The sequence below is a fragment of the Lonchura striata genome, chromosome 8 (assembly GCF_046129695.1).
Source record: "Lonchura striata isolate bLonStr1 chromosome 8, bLonStr1.mat, whole genome shotgun sequence".
NCBI classification, from domain to species: Eukaryota; Metazoa; Chordata; class Aves; order Passeriformes; family Estrildidae; genus Lonchura; species Lonchura striata.
This window is the reverse complement of record NC_134610.1, coordinates 6,184,566-6,201,933: the sequence shown is the minus strand read 5'-3', so window position 1 is coordinate 6,201,933 and position 17,368 is coordinate 6,184,566. Positions and strand designations below refer to the sequence as shown.

General features: G+C 39.3%; 1 protein-coding gene across 1 annotated transcript in view; it reads left to right on the top strand.

The window, feature by feature from the left end:
- The window catches only part of THSD7B (thrombospondin type 1 domain containing 7B), a 296,014-nt gene that overhangs the window by 152,126 nt on the left and 126,520 nt on the right, over nucleotides 1–17,368 (top strand). The window contains exons 9-11 of the mRNA XM_077784906.1: nucleotides 7,756–7,947; nucleotides 11,269–11,503; nucleotides 13,173–13,288. Of these exons, the coding sequence (XP_077641032.1) occupies nucleotides 7,756–7,947; nucleotides 11,269–11,503; nucleotides 13,173–13,288 (543 nt within the window). The remainder of the gene's footprint in view (nucleotides 1–7,755; nucleotides 7,948–11,268; nucleotides 11,504–13,172; nucleotides 13,289–17,368) is intronic.

The window sequence follows — 17,368 nt, the reverse complement described above, 5'->3', positions numbered from 1 at the left end:
CTATAGAAACTTTCTGGAAAGAGAAAATATCGGGAAACTTTTCTAAATAAACAATTTCAGGTCATGATAAGTGGTTGCTCCCTTTAAATTCTTCTGCTGATGCCATGGTAGCTGAGATGTCAACAGGATGAGGCTGCTGTTCCCATACAATCAGTGAACCAGTTCCAGAGGGTGGAGCAGTTTAGAGACCAAATGCAGTTTAAATGGCACTAGAGGAATGATGCACTACTGATTGAAAATGCAGGCATTGTTATTAATGATGTAATTAAAGTTCCACCTCATAGGCAAAGTGGAAGCACACGGAAAATATTGTTAATATTATGTTTCCTGTATTTGATTTATCCCCATTTTAAGTACTAAATGAAGTATGCAAAACACAGTGGGAATTAAATACTCTAAAATTCACAGCTATATTATGTAAAAATGGTTCAAGCAGAGTTCGGGGTACATTAGCCAGAAGTAACTTGACCCAGCTGAAAAATGTCTAATGCACTTTACGTGCACAGTTGCTACTTGGCTAAAGCTGGGTGTGCAGTGGGAAGTTCTCCTCAAGAATCAAAGGTCATGGCTTGCTATTTGTATTGTTTGGGTCAAGGACAGTTCTCAGACATTCATCTAGACCCTTGACTGATGATCATCTGTGGTACTGGGTGTATTTTCTTTATTGCAATTTTTAAAAGCTCAGTTCTGAGATTTGTGGATCAATTAGAGACAAAATTGAAAAAGATAGTAGTAATAATAAAAATAAAAAATAGCCTAGTATTTGGTCCTGCAGATTCTGAACGTTTCCTGATGGATAGTGGGAGCTCTCAGAGTTGCTTTATGAGCTTAGACCAAACTCTGCAGCTGAACTAGAACACATTTTTGTGTTAACTGCTTCTAAATGAGCTCTTAGTTTTAAGTAGTTGGCATAAATCTAATTTTAATTTACTGTTTTCATTTTCTTTTGCATTGATCCTCTCTTTGTAGAGATTCAATTGCAGACTTGGAGAAAGAGGTTTTTTAAAGAGTCCAGATGGTATTTCCAATTATTTATTATCATTAGCATTCACTGTATCTGAAAACAAGGCTTTTGCCAACTTAGATCAACCTCATCTGCTGCACTATTGTTTATGAATTTTCAGTGTCCTGTGTTAATGCCAATTCACTTTTGGGATGGTTTCTGGGGCTACAAGAGAAAAAGGGTCTGCTATTCCTAATATATTGCAAATTGGCAATTTACTTTGGGAATATCACTTGGAGAACAATCAGTGATAGGTTTCTCATGCTTACAAGGAAATGAGCAAGGCATGTCATTAGTAAGAGTAGCATAATCTGAAGAAAAATCATAATAATCAAACCAGAAGGTATAAAAGGTTTGCATTTTTCCATGTCTGAACACAAAAGTTTTCTTTTTGGGGTCAGTGGCAGTGTGAGAGCACAATTAGTTTTCCCTTTGTAATAAGTCCTTTATAATATTTTTTTTTCAAGTTTTGAGATTGAAGATAGCACCTCAAGTTGTCAAAAATAGAATGTTTGGAGATTCACAGGTGTGATGCATTGGGTATAAAATGCCACCTTCTTTTTTTTTGAACTAAAATGCCTGAATTTTTCCACTAAAATTATTCTGCCCCTGTGCAAAGATATAAGATGAAATGGATTCTGTACACTATTTGAATGAACAAGTCCAATTACACTTTTTTCTCAAAGTTTTGAAAATATATGTATGTTTTATGGTATTTTAATACATTAAAATTGTTTGTGTGGTCGGTTTCTACAATATTTTGTATTGTTTAGCATTTGGAGCAAAGCAGTACAGAGAAATAGAGGGACACCTGTTTCAATTACACCATAGCAGCAATTTCAACAATAAATCTTAATTGCAATCAGTCTTGATCAACTCACCTGTGTAGATTCCCTCATTTACAAGGAGGAGAGATAATGGAGAGAAAAAAAAAGGAAAAAATTGAAAAGAAATAGAAGAAAAAAAAATCCTGCAGAACACTAATATGGATTATGTTATGTTTTTATACTTTAAGTTTTCAGATTGCTGAGCTCTGTTAATTATTAGGAACAGCAGCCTGAATTTCCATGGTTTTCTCTGGGGATACAGTCAACCCATGTTTACTTTTAGCTGCCACTTGAGCAATTTCTCTTCCATTCAGGAGGGACTGTGCAAACAGCCATGAGGTAGAACTAATTCTGCTTCTATGCCCAAGCTCAGCAGGTGAAGGTGCCACAAATTCCTTTATTAAGGAACAACTTGTCTTTTTTGTGTGGGTTCTTGTGAGCTGATGTCTCCATGGGTAACCTCCTGCAGGTGTGTTGGTTGTTTTAACCTTGAGTGTGGAGATGCTGCACTGACGTGTTCTGGGACCTTCTCTGCAGGCCTGGCAGCTGCTCACTGACGTGCCTCTCCTGTGCTGGGCTTCTGTGGAGCTTCCTTGGACTCACAAATGAGTTTTCTTAGGTGCATTTGCATAAAGAGAGACAAGAATTGTGGATAAACAGTCCAAATTGCAGTAGAAGATGTGCAGGGAAGGAAAAGAGATACTGCTTTTTTTCTATACTCGTCATCATCTTTTCCTCATAACCTCTGTAATGATCACTTGTTCATAGGTAAGGGACAGGATTGTGGCCAACTATGCAGGGATTTGGGTGAGACTTTTGATTTTATGGAGATTTTGTAACATTTTCTTAGAAATACGCTACTTTCCATATTCATTATCATTGCCTCTGTTCCTTTTTTGTACTTTTTGCCTTATACTCCTGCATTGTTATTCCCTTTTTCTTCATTGTGCGTTATGTGATTAAAAATATTTCTGTAGTGGCATTTGACCAAGTCTTTTGACTCAAAATCTTAAGGATTGTCTTATCTCTTCTGTTTTTTTGCCCCACAAAGGATGTCCAGCTTTATTTGTGTTTGTTTCTTCTTTTCTGTCATGAGTGGCTTGTTGTATTTCACAGCTTCACCTTCTTTCATGCTCTCGACCTCTCTTCATCTCTTTTGCATCCCCTTCCCTTCTCTGAGGCTCTGGTAATAGTGATGGACCAGTGCAATTAAATTTATTCCATACACCACTGCTTTCCCTGACAAACTGACACCTCTCTTCTCTGCTGTTCTTACCTGTTGACTGGCATTAAGCAAAGTCAGCCAGGAGCCAGGATTTCAGTGGAGTGTGACATTCATCTGTGGAGATGACTGAGCACGCAAGCCCTGGATGCTTTCTTCTCTAAAGCTGGCTGTGCAATGTGGGGAAAAAAATAAATCTGTGATGTTGTGATGAGATGAAGATGTTCAGGAGGATTATAAGAAATTTCTTCTATTGTAATTTGATTGTTATTGTGTTTAAATGTAACATTTTCCTTAGTTGATGAGATGCCCGGGCCAGGATCCTGCCAGCACACAGTTTCTCTGCATGCAGTTGCTCTCAGCAAGCTGGCATGCAGTCAATAGGAATCCCTGAGAATTTACTGCTGTCTGTTGACATCTCACTCTGTTACAGTCAAGTATTTAATCAAAGTTTATTGTCATTCTTTTCTGAGATTTAAGTGGGACGTAAAATTTTACGATACATATAGTATTTTAGATGACAGCTTCATTATTTCCACTGAATAATTTGAAATGCTACAAGGAGAAATATTGATGGCAAACTGGTAATTGTCATTAAATATGCAGCATTTTAGCAGCAGTCACTTGTGCAAAAAATAAATTTTCTCAACTTCTAGGTAGCAGTGCAGAACGGTCTGAAATGCAATTCCTTTGTCTTGGGCCTTTTCCCATCATGGAGGTCACTTGAGGCTCCAAATATGTTCAAACATGAAAACTTCAAAGTGACTTTGCAATTTTTCTTTCTAAAAAATGAGTATGGTATCATATTATTGAATGTCAAAAGGAGAACACTTGGTTTGTTATTGAGTTGATCTTTTGGTTCCTGCTGCCTGATGGGATTTTTATTTTTACTGCCTTACTTGTCTCCTGTCCAGTGGACATTCCCTTTTTCCTGAGCCAGGAGGGATGTCTTTTGCAGGAGTAATTAAAAACTGTGTCACGGGAGATGGGCATAACGGGTCACTGGGAAGAATGAGACAATGCACCAGAGCTGCAAGGCAGGGTGTAAAACAGACAGGTGCAGTTTATTATTGGACTGATTCCAAACAAAACATTCCTGTTGGTTCAGTGCCTCATCATGGAGTGCATTACTCAGGACTGTGGGAGTGGCTTCACCTTCTGGAATGCAAAAGACAACGAAAAAAAAAAAAAAATTAAGTCTCTGGAAAAAACCCAAGCTCTTCAGTTCAAGAAGGGTTTTAGGTCATTCCTTATTTTGTTGCTCTTGTTGGGCAGAATTTAGTTTGCTTTTAGGTGAATGAAAAATTCCACTCAGGAAGGTGCTTCTCTGTTACTTTGTTAAAGAATTCAAGTGAGCGACCAGTACATAAGGTCTTTGTTAGCATTTATGAGCAAATTTGTTAGCAAATATATTTACAAAAATGCCATGCTTGTCTTCTCTTTTGTAATTATTACGCTCCAACATGAAAGAAAATGGATTAAATCTTTCCTATAAAATGCTATCTGTTTGGTATATCTTGAGTATTTAGCTTTATAATTGCTAAACTATTCAAGTGCAAGGCAATCAGTTTTAAAAAATACCATTAGAGTTGGTCAGGATGCTTGCAATAAAGCATTTTGAATAGAAAACTGTAACATTTTTCTTAACTACAGCTTCTTTTAGGAAAGCGAGCATTCAGCGAGGCTGAGAACAATCAGTGCTTAAGGCATGAAATAAAGAGCATGTGAGAGGGATCAGCTGGGCTCTGAGGATGCTGAGGGTGCTGTTTCTGTTCTCATACCTCGGGCAGAACAGAAGCTGGATGGTGTGGGCTGTGCTCTCAGGTGATGGTGTCTAACCCTAACCCTAACCCAGCTCCCTCAGTACATTTAGGGGGATCCCCCATCTGGCCCCACAGAACAAGCTTGTGCATGTAAAGATTATGGAAAGATCTAGAAAGATTATTCAGACTTATGTGAGATAAGAATTACACCTTGAAGGTACTGAGTGGACAGTTTGGAAGCTCTTGAGAATTTAATATTCCCTTTAAATCTGTGACAATGCATAAAGCACACTTCAGCTATGTCCTCTTCTAGTGTTTTTCATGGAAAATTAAAGATTATTACCTCCCTTTGTAGTGTACAGTAGTTTTCTGAGAATTCTCTGCCAAGCAGCTGGTACAGAAGAAATTCCCCTTCTGCAATAATAGAAGGCAGTGATTAAACCTGAACACCACGAATGGAGCTATAAAGTAAATCAAAGTGAGTGTTGAATTGTACCTGCATGCACCCGGTGGTAAACTCTTTCTAACAAAGCACAAAGCTTCCTTTCTTTGCCCAGGAACCGTTTGCAGTGTTGCTGTCACCTGCTGTAAATCCAGTCTGAAAAGAAATTTTGGAAGGATGTAGTTGAAAATGTATTTGTCTCCTTTCCCCACAGCGTGGGCACCCCACAATATGTGACGTGAGCTTATGGGTGGAAAAAGCCACCTCAAAGGGGCCTCAAGTGTTTTAAATCATCTTCTGAGAGGAGTGGTTTGAGTTTTTTAAAGTCTGATTAAATCAGTGGAAAGGCTCTCGGCTTTCAACAAGTAGTTCTTCTCTGATGCTTAGATCTGTAGCACAGTCTGATTGGTGGAAAAAAAATTGCTAAATTCAGAATTTGGTGAACATCATGGCACTTTCTGGGCATGAAGCCCTGGTGTAACAGATAACCTGAGCTGTGGATGGAGGGGTGGGGTTCGTGATTTCAGGGTCAGCATCCCATCTCATCCTGCCTGGTTCTGAAGGCTGTCCACGTGCTGCCCTGTCAGTGGTGGGAGAGGAGGACAGGTGTTTCACCCTGCTTCACCAAAGCATGTAATCTCTTGGTGCTGCTGTACCACTGAGTCCTGAAATCAGCCTGCCCAGGCCGCCCTGCCGGTACCTGCTGCGCACAGACAAGCTGTCAGACGTTAGCGGGGATTTCGACGCTTAGGTGACTTGGGAAGACAGCTGGAATAAGACTAATAGGTTTATTTGCTGTTTTCACATTGATTCTTTTCTGAAGGTAGTCTCAGCTTAAGGTGAGCATCCAAAGCAGGAGTGGTGATACAGAGGCTGGTCAGAGCGGATTCAGTTTGGTTTTCCTTGGGATGCCAACTGCAGCACCAATGGATGGGGGCTCTGTGTAGGGGGGTGGTGCAAAGACTGGGCACACCGAGCCTTTCCAGGTGAGCATGAAGGAAAGGGAGTATAAAATCAAAGTATTTTTAACCATATCTTGCAGTCTGATTGCCTGCTGGATCCGCTGTTCCTTCTCATAATACGCTTGAAAAGTTTTATCTGTGCCTCGAGGGTGATGAGCCTGTCTTCATTTAGGGATGCAACTGCAGATAATAGTGCTGTGCTCTTGACAGCTTTATGTGCTCACAGCCTGCCTCTCTTATTTACTCACTTGTAGATGTGGGCTCTTGTAAAAGCAGCTCAGTTTTCTACCCTCCCAGTTATAATTGCTTCTTGGGCTGCCTTGTTACAGAGCCTGTTCCTGGAGTGTGAGGTGAAAGAGGCACTTTCTGCCATTATAACTTTTTTTTCTTTTAACGTATAATTAAGGCTTTCATCATTATGGTTTTTTTTCCCTAGGTTCATAATTAAAGAAATGTTGAAGGAGAGGTTTGTAACTATTACAAGGGCAAAAGAGGAGGTAACATGTGATGAGACCCTTTTGTTTCTAAACAGTTGAGCTTCAGATATGTAGCTGAAGTTTCCTGAGGATCCAGAAATACTAAGTAATTGAACAGTGTAGCAAAGTCAGTCATGACTGTTGATAATTTAAAACACATTTGTATGACATTGGGTGTAGTTCAGTACTAAAAGAGTTACATTTTATGAATTTTTGTTAATTATTATGTACTTGCAAAAGCTATGTAATTACTCAAATCTCTTATTTTAAAAAATAATTTATTTTATTTTCCTTTCTAGAAACAATAGTTCCCTGTGTTGTATTTCACATTACATCACTCCTGTGCCTTCTTTAGCTGCTCATTCTGGCAGTAGTTCTTTTGGCTGGTAGATTTTCCCCACTGTACTTCCTGTTGAAAGGGCTTTTGAAAAGATGCTTCTCATCAGGATGTCTGCTTTGGTCCAGGTCCCTTGGTTCATCTGCAGCAGAAAGTATTTCTCTCCTGGATGGTGGTAGCCCAATAGAGTCATCATTTTAGATCTTCTAGATTTTGGGTGAGAGGCAAGAGTCAGAAATGAGAGTTGCTCATTCTGGTGAGGCTGAAGGGGAAGGACCAAAATTTCCCTGACCTACAGGAAAAAGAAATCTGACTTCTTTGGGGACCTGGACAATTTGTACTGTGGAAAAGAAGTTCTGTAGATAGAGATTGCTAGAAAATAAGGGGTAACCATCATTAGTTCTGTTGTTATATTACAGCTTTCTATTGATGAAATTTTCTCATCCCTTTCGCTTACCTGCTTCAGAGAGTGGACTGCAGCCAAGATGTCACACACTGAGCTTGAAACACGTATTTTAATTCTTTGCTTTTCTGCATAAATTTTTAAGATAGTTGTTCAGGTATTACACTTTGCAGCGTGGAGCCTCACCACATGCTGTTCTGCAGCATATTCCTCCACGGGCAGGTGGACGTGTGACATGAAGTCAGTCTGTTTGGTGCGGGCTGTGGGTATTGACCCAAGCCGTGCCTCCCTCCATGTCTGTCTTGTTTCATTTGCTCCAGGTGAAGAAGTTCCACATCACCTCTGCTCAGAGCTTCCCCATCCCGAAGTGGTGGCATGTGAAGTCCCTTGTGCCAGGGACTGTGTGCTCAGCGAGTGGTCCCCGTGGTCCCCCTGCTCCCGCTCCTGCTCCAGCAAAAACGCCGAGGGCACTCAAAGCAGGAGCAGGTCCATCCTGGCCCTTCCAGCTGAGGGTGAGTGCTGAACAGTTCTGGATAATCACTGTTCCTGTAATGCATTGACTTCCTTTCCTGAGCCAAGCTGTGTTTAGATCAGAGCTAATCCCAGTTCCTCAGGAATCAGGGATAATACTGAACGCTTGTCTCTGCCGAGAGACTAAGAGATCTTGATGGGCTGGAGTTCATGTGTCACTTGGAGAAATTCTGTCACAGTTCAAAACTATTTACTTCAGCCTCTGAATTGCCTGTCTGGGTGTGAATTTGGTTTTGGAGAGCTTCATCCTCTACCAGTAAAATTGCTGCATGACAGAGTCATCATGCAAGTGTCTTTATATGGGAACATGCCAGTAATGATTTAAAACCAGCGAGCTGTGAAAAATTAGAAAATGGAAAAAGACTTGATTATTTTTTTTTTATGTAAGACCTGGAATGTGTTGATCTGCTTGTTGTAGTAAGTAAATAGCTCTTGATAAATATATGTTATTTCTTCTTGATTTTCCTGGACATATAATGTATCTGGTTTTTTACATATAAACATCAGTGTAACTGGTATTTAAACAAACCATTTTGTATTAGAAGTGTAGTCTTCTAATACAGTTGCACATATGGTAATTAATTTATGTGTTGGTTTATCACACAGGATTTGGAAGGTCTTGGATCAAGTGCATAAAAATTCATAAAACGTGAAGAGGTCCAACAGACTAAAGCCTTGTTGACATAAAATACTTGCTCGTGCCAAAACTAGGTGCAGCTAATGCAGCAGCAAAACACTTTTAGATGCAAATCTAATCCAGGACAAGCTCTGTTAAATGCTATTTTGTAAATTATAATTAAAGCCACCCACTGTTTCTGGGCTAATGTAAGGACTTGATCTTGCAAACCCTTACTCATGTGAAAGGTCTGTATTCACATAAACATTCTCATAAGCACTTGTGAAGAAAATTGGGACCCTTCAGGATGAAAATAATTGTTGATTGAATTATAATAACTATTACTAAAAAAGTCCATGAGCTAGAGAATAATTAAAATGAAAATACAGTTGGTCTCATATTTTCCATGGAAATCATGACTCCAAATAACAGATAAAGCTTGGAATTATGAGAGTGAAATTGTAAAGGAGTGAATTCTGGAAGTCAGAAGCACAATTCATCTCAGCCTTAAAGGCATTAACCTAAGAATGATGTACTCTGAACTGAATACTTGAAGTTTCTCAGGAAGAATAATTAACTATTAAAATCAAGCTCCCTGACTTTTTCTGTGCATCTTTAGCAATGGTGTTACAATTTGCTGTGCTACACTTTGAGTCACACATCTGTGTTCAGGTAATGACTGAAATTTGAGAGAGTGGAAGTAGAGTTAATACCATTATCACTACAATATTAAGTAAATTTAAAATTACCTGCTTTCTCTACCTTTCTCACACCCAGCTCACAGCTGAGCACCTGACTTCTACAGAGCTCTGGTATCTTTGCAAGGGCCATTTTTTGGGGCTCTGTCATCAGAGGAAGTGTCAGCTGTGGCTCTGCTGTTGAAAGACTTGAGGAAATTTTGGGTCATTTTCTCCAAGCTCTTTATCTGCTCCCAGAATATAACTAGGAAGCTGTTGATGAAACCTGGGGGAGCAGCCACTCCCAGCAGGTGTAAAATGAATTATAGGAACTGCTGAACATCATAGAAAATCTTTAAATGGCTACTGGAATTGCCAGGCAAGGGCATATTGTCCTGCTTTCTTTGTACAAAAGTTATCAATGAAATGTAGAAAGTGGCCAGGCCCTTGTTCTCTTGATAAAAGCAGAATCTCCTGCTTGCGGTGCTGCAGGCAAATTTGGATGAGCCATTTCTTACTGTGTTAAATCTGCCTTGTTTAGGAGAGCTTCATTAACATATTGTAACATAATATTAAAAAAAAGCCACCCTCGTTTTTCCCTGGGAAGTTTAAAACTCAAGTTGGATATGTTCTTTAGTTTAGGGTTTTTTCCCTTACAAGTGGACCAGGTGTTTTGCCATTTGCTTGTTACAGTTTTTTATTTTGAAGATGTGTCTCAAATGCACAAGAAAAAAAGCTGGTTTGCATTTTTCCTGCCAAGTCAGATTCTTCAGGAAATAAGCTGCCTGGACCATTTTCTACTCCATCATCGTATTAAACATTTCTGAGACAGAACGCTGTGTGGAACAGTCCATTTTCATGAAAAGATGAATGATAATGTGACATGATTATCCAGTGGGTTAGGTGGTTTCTCTCTCACTTTTTCTTTTCTCACTGCTATTCATTGTGGCCATTTGGGGCCTTATCTTTCTTCAGGAGGATCAGTCCTGCAAGGCAATAGGCATCCCTTCGACATCCCTTCACCTCCTGTTGATTTTAGTAGGGTGTAAATGTGCTCTGAACCTTGTGGTATCTGTCCCCAGCACTTCAGCTCTTTCAAAACCTCCAGCACTTCGGCTGTGTCCCAAGTTGGGCCCTCTCTCCTGGAGGAGAATGGTTTTGATTTTAGTAATTTTTGCTTCTTTCTTCTTAAAATGGCAATGCTTACTGTTAAATTTCACTGCATTACTCCATAGCTTTTGAGCTAGGATTGTCTGCTTTTATGGATAAATTCAGGCTGCTGGCTGGAGTGTTACAGCTTCTGGGGAGGCTCCTCAGACTCCTGTACTTTGGGGCTTTGTCACCAGTTGCGGACAAAGTGCAGCAGTTTGGCAAAATCTTTGGACATGGGTTTTAAGGGTGGTGCTTCAAAGAAGTGAAGGCTTCGTACTCAAAACGTGTCTCAAGTTTTCCCCCTCCTTGATTTGCAGATGTGGTTGTCATTTGATGCATCCTGCTGTCATTACAGTTCAGCTTCCTCTACTGCTCAAATGTTTAAGGCAACATGTGAATAGAGTCCAAATATGAGGGAGAGATGTTCTTTCTTGGAAGATTAGCAAGCAGAATGAACATAAAAATAATGCTTAATTTGTCTTTAAACCTGATTGCATGTTTGCTGAGTGATACTGGCATTTAAAAGGAATTAACTTGGCTGTGAGTAGGAGTTATTGATAAAGTAACTCAGAAATATACTTTGCCTATTTCTAATTCCATTATGCATTGGAATACAATTTTATGCAAGGCTAGTTTAATGAAGAAACAATATTTTAGAAGGTTGTTATTGCAGCCATAAAGGTCAACAGCTTTATTTAAGCTTTATTTATTTATTTATTTTTATGGGGGGGTGGGGGGGGAAGAGAAGGTATTGTGCACACCTGACTTTTTATTATTTTTTTTTTTTAATTTTTCCTCATCTTCCTTTTGCCCCACGCCGCGAGGTGAGGATGTGGTGTTCTCTTGACCCTTTCCAGGTGGAAAAGCCTGTCCCCCTGAGCGAGCCCTGCAGGAGCAGCGTGCCTGCAACGAGCACCCGTGTGTGCATTTCTTCTGGGAGGTGTCCCCATGGAGCTCCTGCTCCGAGGACGTGCTGGGCACCGCGCTCAACGCCACCTCCAGCTGGAGCGGGGACGCCGCCTGCGGCGTGGGCATCCAGACACGGAGAGTCTCCTGCAGGAAGAGCAGCTCTGGCCAGGTCACTCCCAAAAGGTACTTCAAGAAAGCTTGGCAGTGTGTATTTATAACATACATGATGTATAAAGGCATTTTCAGCAAGTGGATGGACTCCGCAGCATTGAAATAATTTCATTTCAGCTACTATTCCATCACTGTTGTAACAGGTAAAAAACCAAAGTATCCAGCCCGTTTTAACTTTCCATGTAAATCCAGGCAAAAAGCATGCTTTTGGTGGTGGAGATTTTTTTGCTGTAGCTGCTCTGCTAATTTACAGTTTTCTTCAAATATTTCCCCTGAAGGACAAGTGTGAGGAAAATATAAAATACATTTGAATATAATGTTCAGCAACACCTTATTAGCAGCGCTCTAATAAAATAGAAGAAGTAAATAGATTTTGCATTATATTTACACTCCAATAAGGCAGCGCCATATGTGTGATCTATATTTTTCACTTGGTTTGTATAACTTCCATGATGTGATAGCAACACAGCAAAATTACATACTCTGCAGTAGAAATAGCCCAAATTTTGCTTTGCTTTGCTAAATGAGGAAAATAAGTAGCACAGATGTTTTCCTTAATATCAAAAAAATCAAGATGTTGCTAATTATTTTCGCATCATTAATGAGTCTAGAGAATTAGAACTGAGTTTCCTTTACTATTGTAACTCTCAAAACAATGCTGTTTGTGTAAGCAGACTGTGCTGATTTCAGTAAAGTTAATTAAAATTCTTGAGGTTAATGGGGTTAATTAAATAAAAGGAAAGAAATCTGGTTTTCTTCTATGTCTCAAATGCATTTATAAGCTTGAACTGTACCTAACTAAACATATTGTTTATAGAGTTATGTAAAACCTAAAGTAGTTGTTTGCCCCCTCCACTCTTGAGGTGGTGTAAGAGGAAATGGAACTGAAGGGGGTAAGTAAACACTTAAGTAGCTGAATAATGGTTTTAATGTTGTTTTTTTTTCTTGTACGGATTAGTGGCACATTCCTCCTTCAAATGGAATCATTTTGGGTTGCATGCATTACTAAGTATTGCTGAGTGATCTTTTTAATAGAAATTAATAAGGAGTACGAAAGAGTAATTCCCTTCCTGTTCACTCACTTGGTCTGCAAGATCTGACAGATCCCATGAAATTGTCCCTTTTCTGCTCTTCAAGTCCTCATATATTAACTGTGTCTGAAAGTTTTATAAGAATATGTATGACATGTTTTCCATGTAGAAGTTAAAAATGAATGAAGAAAATCACAGAGCTCTTTGTACTGTATTACACTTGAAACTATTTTGTGTTCCTTGGAGGCTGAAATCTAAGGAATATCTCCTCAGCCCTTAAAGACAGGTGGTTTGAAAGCTGTTATATGTTGTGCTAAAACAGGACTGCTTTATAAACATAACCACTCACTTTCTTTGGTAATAAATATATCTGTTTTCTTCCTAAGAGCTTTGTAGTTTTGATGTCACAGACAGAGCTACACTTAGCCTGTATTCATCAAGCCAAGCTCCCTATTAAAAAAAAATTATTATGTTTTTTAATCCTTGAAGCATAATAAATTCAGCTGAGTTGCATGAGTGAAAAGAAAAATAAGACTTGCTCTGGCCAGGAGTGGTGTCTTTGATATGGCAGTGTGCTCACAGCCCAGAGAAAGTCTTAGGAATATAATCTTTCTTCATAGTTTTAAGTTTTTATTTTGTTTTATCTGCAGGTGTCCGGAGTCCGTCCGGCCCGAGGCGGTGCGGCCGTGTCTCCTCCCCTGCAGGAAGGACTGTGTTGTTACACTGTTCAGTGAGTGGACACCCTGCCCCACAGCCTGCCAGCCTGGTAAGCCTTAAAGAAGCCAAAATTTGGGGGAAAATTACAGCATTGGCCTGGAAACCTGTGGCAGATGAAGTTCACGCCAGTCTAGTAATTTTTAGGGCATTCATCTCTGTGAATTTTGGACCTGAGGACTTTGGACCTTGACTTTTGAGTTGATGCTCTTGGGCAGGTGGGATCCTTGTGGGCAGCTTTGCAGATGTGAATTCCCTTTACCTGGAAAAAATTCCTTCTGGGTTTCTGACTTCAAGGCCCCTGTGCTGTATGGCTGTACATGGAATTGCATATTGCAATTACATATGAAATGTAATTTTCTTCACCAGCCTGGGTGTATATATGGGGTGTGCAAGTACCTACTGTGCTTTTTTAAATAAGCAAGTACCTCCTGTGGTTTTTTAAAGGCCAAATATCTTTGATCTTGTTGGTTAACTTGGAGGCACAACGAGTGAACAACAAAGCTTCTTTATAATCATGTAGTGTTGGGTTTTCTGACGAATTTGTGTTTCATTAATTGTTCAGATGAAAGTCTACTAAGTTATCAGAATACTTCATTATTGTTGGTAGTTTCCTTGTCCTTCAAAGATTATCAGTGAATACTTTAGCATAGTCCTTGTTAGATTTTACAGGAAAATGAGTTGCTTTCTAAAACAGTGAATCCTGTTTTAATTAGCAATTTATTTTTAGATTTTAAATGAGCTGCCTATGAAGGAGTAGAATAAATTACCTGGTAAATTACTTTGTTTATTAAATAATAGTCTACAATTAAAATGAGAAGAAATTAATTATTTAACCTCCTTGGCAGTGTTATCATTTTAATATAATTCTAAATTAAAACTTCTTAGATGAGGGAGTTTGTTTTTTGCTAAATCTGTTATTGATATGGCTGCATTGCAAGATTTTTTTTTTTTTTAATTTGCATTGCACAATTAAAACCTCAGCATGATAATGAAATTTCAAAGCCACTATACCTACATGAGTTGTTAGGGGTGTTGTGGTGTTTTTTATAGAAAAGTTGTATTTAATGAAAGCAATATACAGATGGTGAATTACTAATCAGATCAAGCAGGAACAGGTATTGCCTGGCAGATTTAAAATTAATTGTGTACCAGCATAAGATCAGAATTTAGACAAACATGGAATCACTAAATCAGCTTTACACAGAACTTTACCAGTTGAGCTGTTTGTCTGAGGAAATACATCTGAGTTTACCATCTCACAATAGAAAAGCTGACATTTTCCCTGCATTTAAATGTCATCAGACAACTGTCTGTCTTCTGGCAGAAGATTATCTCCTGCCTCAGCAGTGCAGACAGCGCTGAACTTGGGGCAGTAACAGATGGATGGACAACATAATTCACAAAGGAAGTGCCACCGAGTCCCAGCACCTGCTGGGGAGGCAGGAGCAGGGAGGTTGTTGCAAATTATTGATTCCCTGCCATTTCAGATACTTAAAGGTGGCAACTGTCTGCTGCAGTCTTCTGTAATGTGTCTGTTTTACCTGGGCTTTGAGGATGGATTGAAAAAAGAATCAAAGAAGCAGTAGGGTGGTTTCAGAATATGAAATGGTCTGAATGAGCAGCAGGTAGATTTTCCTCTGTCATCTGTTTTTCTGGGGGTAAAAGTGGCCTGGAGAGGTAACTTCTTTCAGCATAGATGAGGTATTCCCTGGTCTGTCAGCACAGATTTAAAATAGGGAGATTAAAAAAAGCAAACAACTTACAATAAATAACATTTTTCATTTTCCTTCTGAAAATAGATGGTACCTGTAAGTACTCTTCTCTGGGCATTGGTTGTCCAGGAGGAAGGTTAGAAATTTTGCAGTTACTTAATTCTCTAAACAAGTTTACATGAAATGTTAGACAGTAGCTGTCCTATTTTTTTTCCTTGCCTTAAATCAGATTTGAAATGAGATGGGGTAAAAGTGGATAAAATGCATGGTGTACCACAATAAGAAATTCCAACAACCTCTACATTGTGTCAGACAATTCATGATCTGCCACTTCCAATCCTCATAAACACAAAATCAGAGCTGGTCAAACTGGAAGACTTAAGAGCTCTTATGTCCTCAAATGCATTGGAGAGCACTGATTTTAGTGACTAAAATCTCAGAAAATCTCAGAAAATTTGTCCTTTTTTTGTGTGTGGGCAGAGTCTTGTGTTGACCAGATTGTGGTTTTCCAATCTGCTCATGATGAGAGTGGGAAACTGAATTTTTTCTGTGGAAGCTGGACCTGATGCAGCACATGTTCCAGGAGTGAAAAGGGATTTTGTCCTCACCTGAGAATGATGGTGCAGTTCCGTGAGCCCTGGGGGTGAAAGACAGAGGAAGGAAGGATGCAAGATCCAGGGAGGGGTAAGAGAGGGTTGGTAGGAGCTGTGTCTCTGTAAGAGAGGAGAAGGGAGGCTGGTGGCCTCCAAGGTATAAACAGGATGGGGTGTGGAAGCAGAGGTAAGGCACCCCTGAAATTCTCAAACAGTATTATCTGAGTTGAAAAGTCAAGGACAGAGAAGTTAAGATGGTCCTGAGATCCTGGGGCTTGACTTTTTTTCAGGAGGGCAAACAGTCGTAGCCATTCTGGAAATCAGTTTGGCTTTAAAAGGACAGTCCTCCACAGTGCTAGTACTCTGGAAAAATCAGGCTATAGCAATTTTAACTGAAATACAAAAATTATGCTCATTAACATTTGTAAGGAATGCTGTAGAAAAGCCAGCGAGGAAATTCAATTTTGAAAATGGGGTTTGAGTAAGGTGCAATAAATGTTGAGGATAATTTAGTTTCTTGAGGTGGAGAAAATTACTGTGGGAAGCTCATTTAGATTTGGTACTGATTAATAGGAAAGAAATGAGTAAGATTCAAATGGTGGTAGATAATTTGAATTAAAATCATCACAAAGTGATAGAGTTCGCGATTCCTGGAAAGGAAGGATGGCAATATCAACAAGATATTAGAAAGAAAAAATTACAGACTTCAGCAAACTGCAGAAATTGGTATCTACACCTCTTGGGAACTTATTCTGTGCAGACAGGAGTACAGAAGACCTGGAAGCTCCAAGAAAGCCTCTCCAAAGGGCTGAAGCCCTACTGGACTATAATTTCTATTCTGGAACTAGGCTAATAGCAAGCCAGTAGCCCTGGGGAGCAAGGCATATGTAGGACTGTATGTGATTTGCAAGTTCCAGGTTCAAACCATGAAGAGGAGCACCACACACATCTAGAGAAGCTCTTCTATATCTTACTATCAGAGTTGTTCAGGATCTTGTTTCCTTTTGGGTTGTCATATTGTTTCACAACATTTAGAAACAAGAAATCAAGAATGTCAACTAAGCTAGAGGATATCAGATAGTGAAAATTGCATAAATTGATTAAAATTAAGGGGGAACTGAATGAAATGTACATTCTGAGAAATGAGGAAGCACAGCATGGGGAATGTGCAGTTGTTGCTGTTGTTTTGTGTCTGCAGCCAGGAGAAAGGTGAGCTAAGGAATGTTTCCAGTGAGTAGCTAGTCCCATGTCAATGAGGTTGTGAGAATAAGAAGGAAGTAGTAAAGTAATGCCAGAGCTTCAAGTGACTCTCTCATGGGTAAGAAATTAAGTCTTAAAAAACTAAAACTCAGTAATACCAAGGCAGACAAAACCAAAACTCCCCTCTCACCTCTGCTCCTCCAAAAATAAAGGTCAAGAAAACTGTAGATTACTCAACCTAGCTTCATTATGTAGAAAGCCACAAGAACAAGTTACTATGAAGATACAAACTTTTGAAGAATCAGATTGTAATAAACTGGCCAGTAAGGTTTTATTGAGAACAAATTGTGCCAAATAAATTTAATATATTTTTTGACAGACTGGCTGTTCTAATTAAGGGAAGTGGTAGATTTTTGGCATACTAAAGTTTTATCAGGAAGCTGGGAAACAGTGGCTTAAATTAAATCACTGTTAAATAGGTACTCAGCTGCTTGAAAAATCTCAAAGTGGATTTCACAGTGCAAATAGTCTGTGTCTCCTTTACTGCCTATTGTAGTGTATTGATACACACTACTAAGATCTTATGAGCCTTCTCTCCAAGCTGAAGAGCCCCAGCTTTCCTGG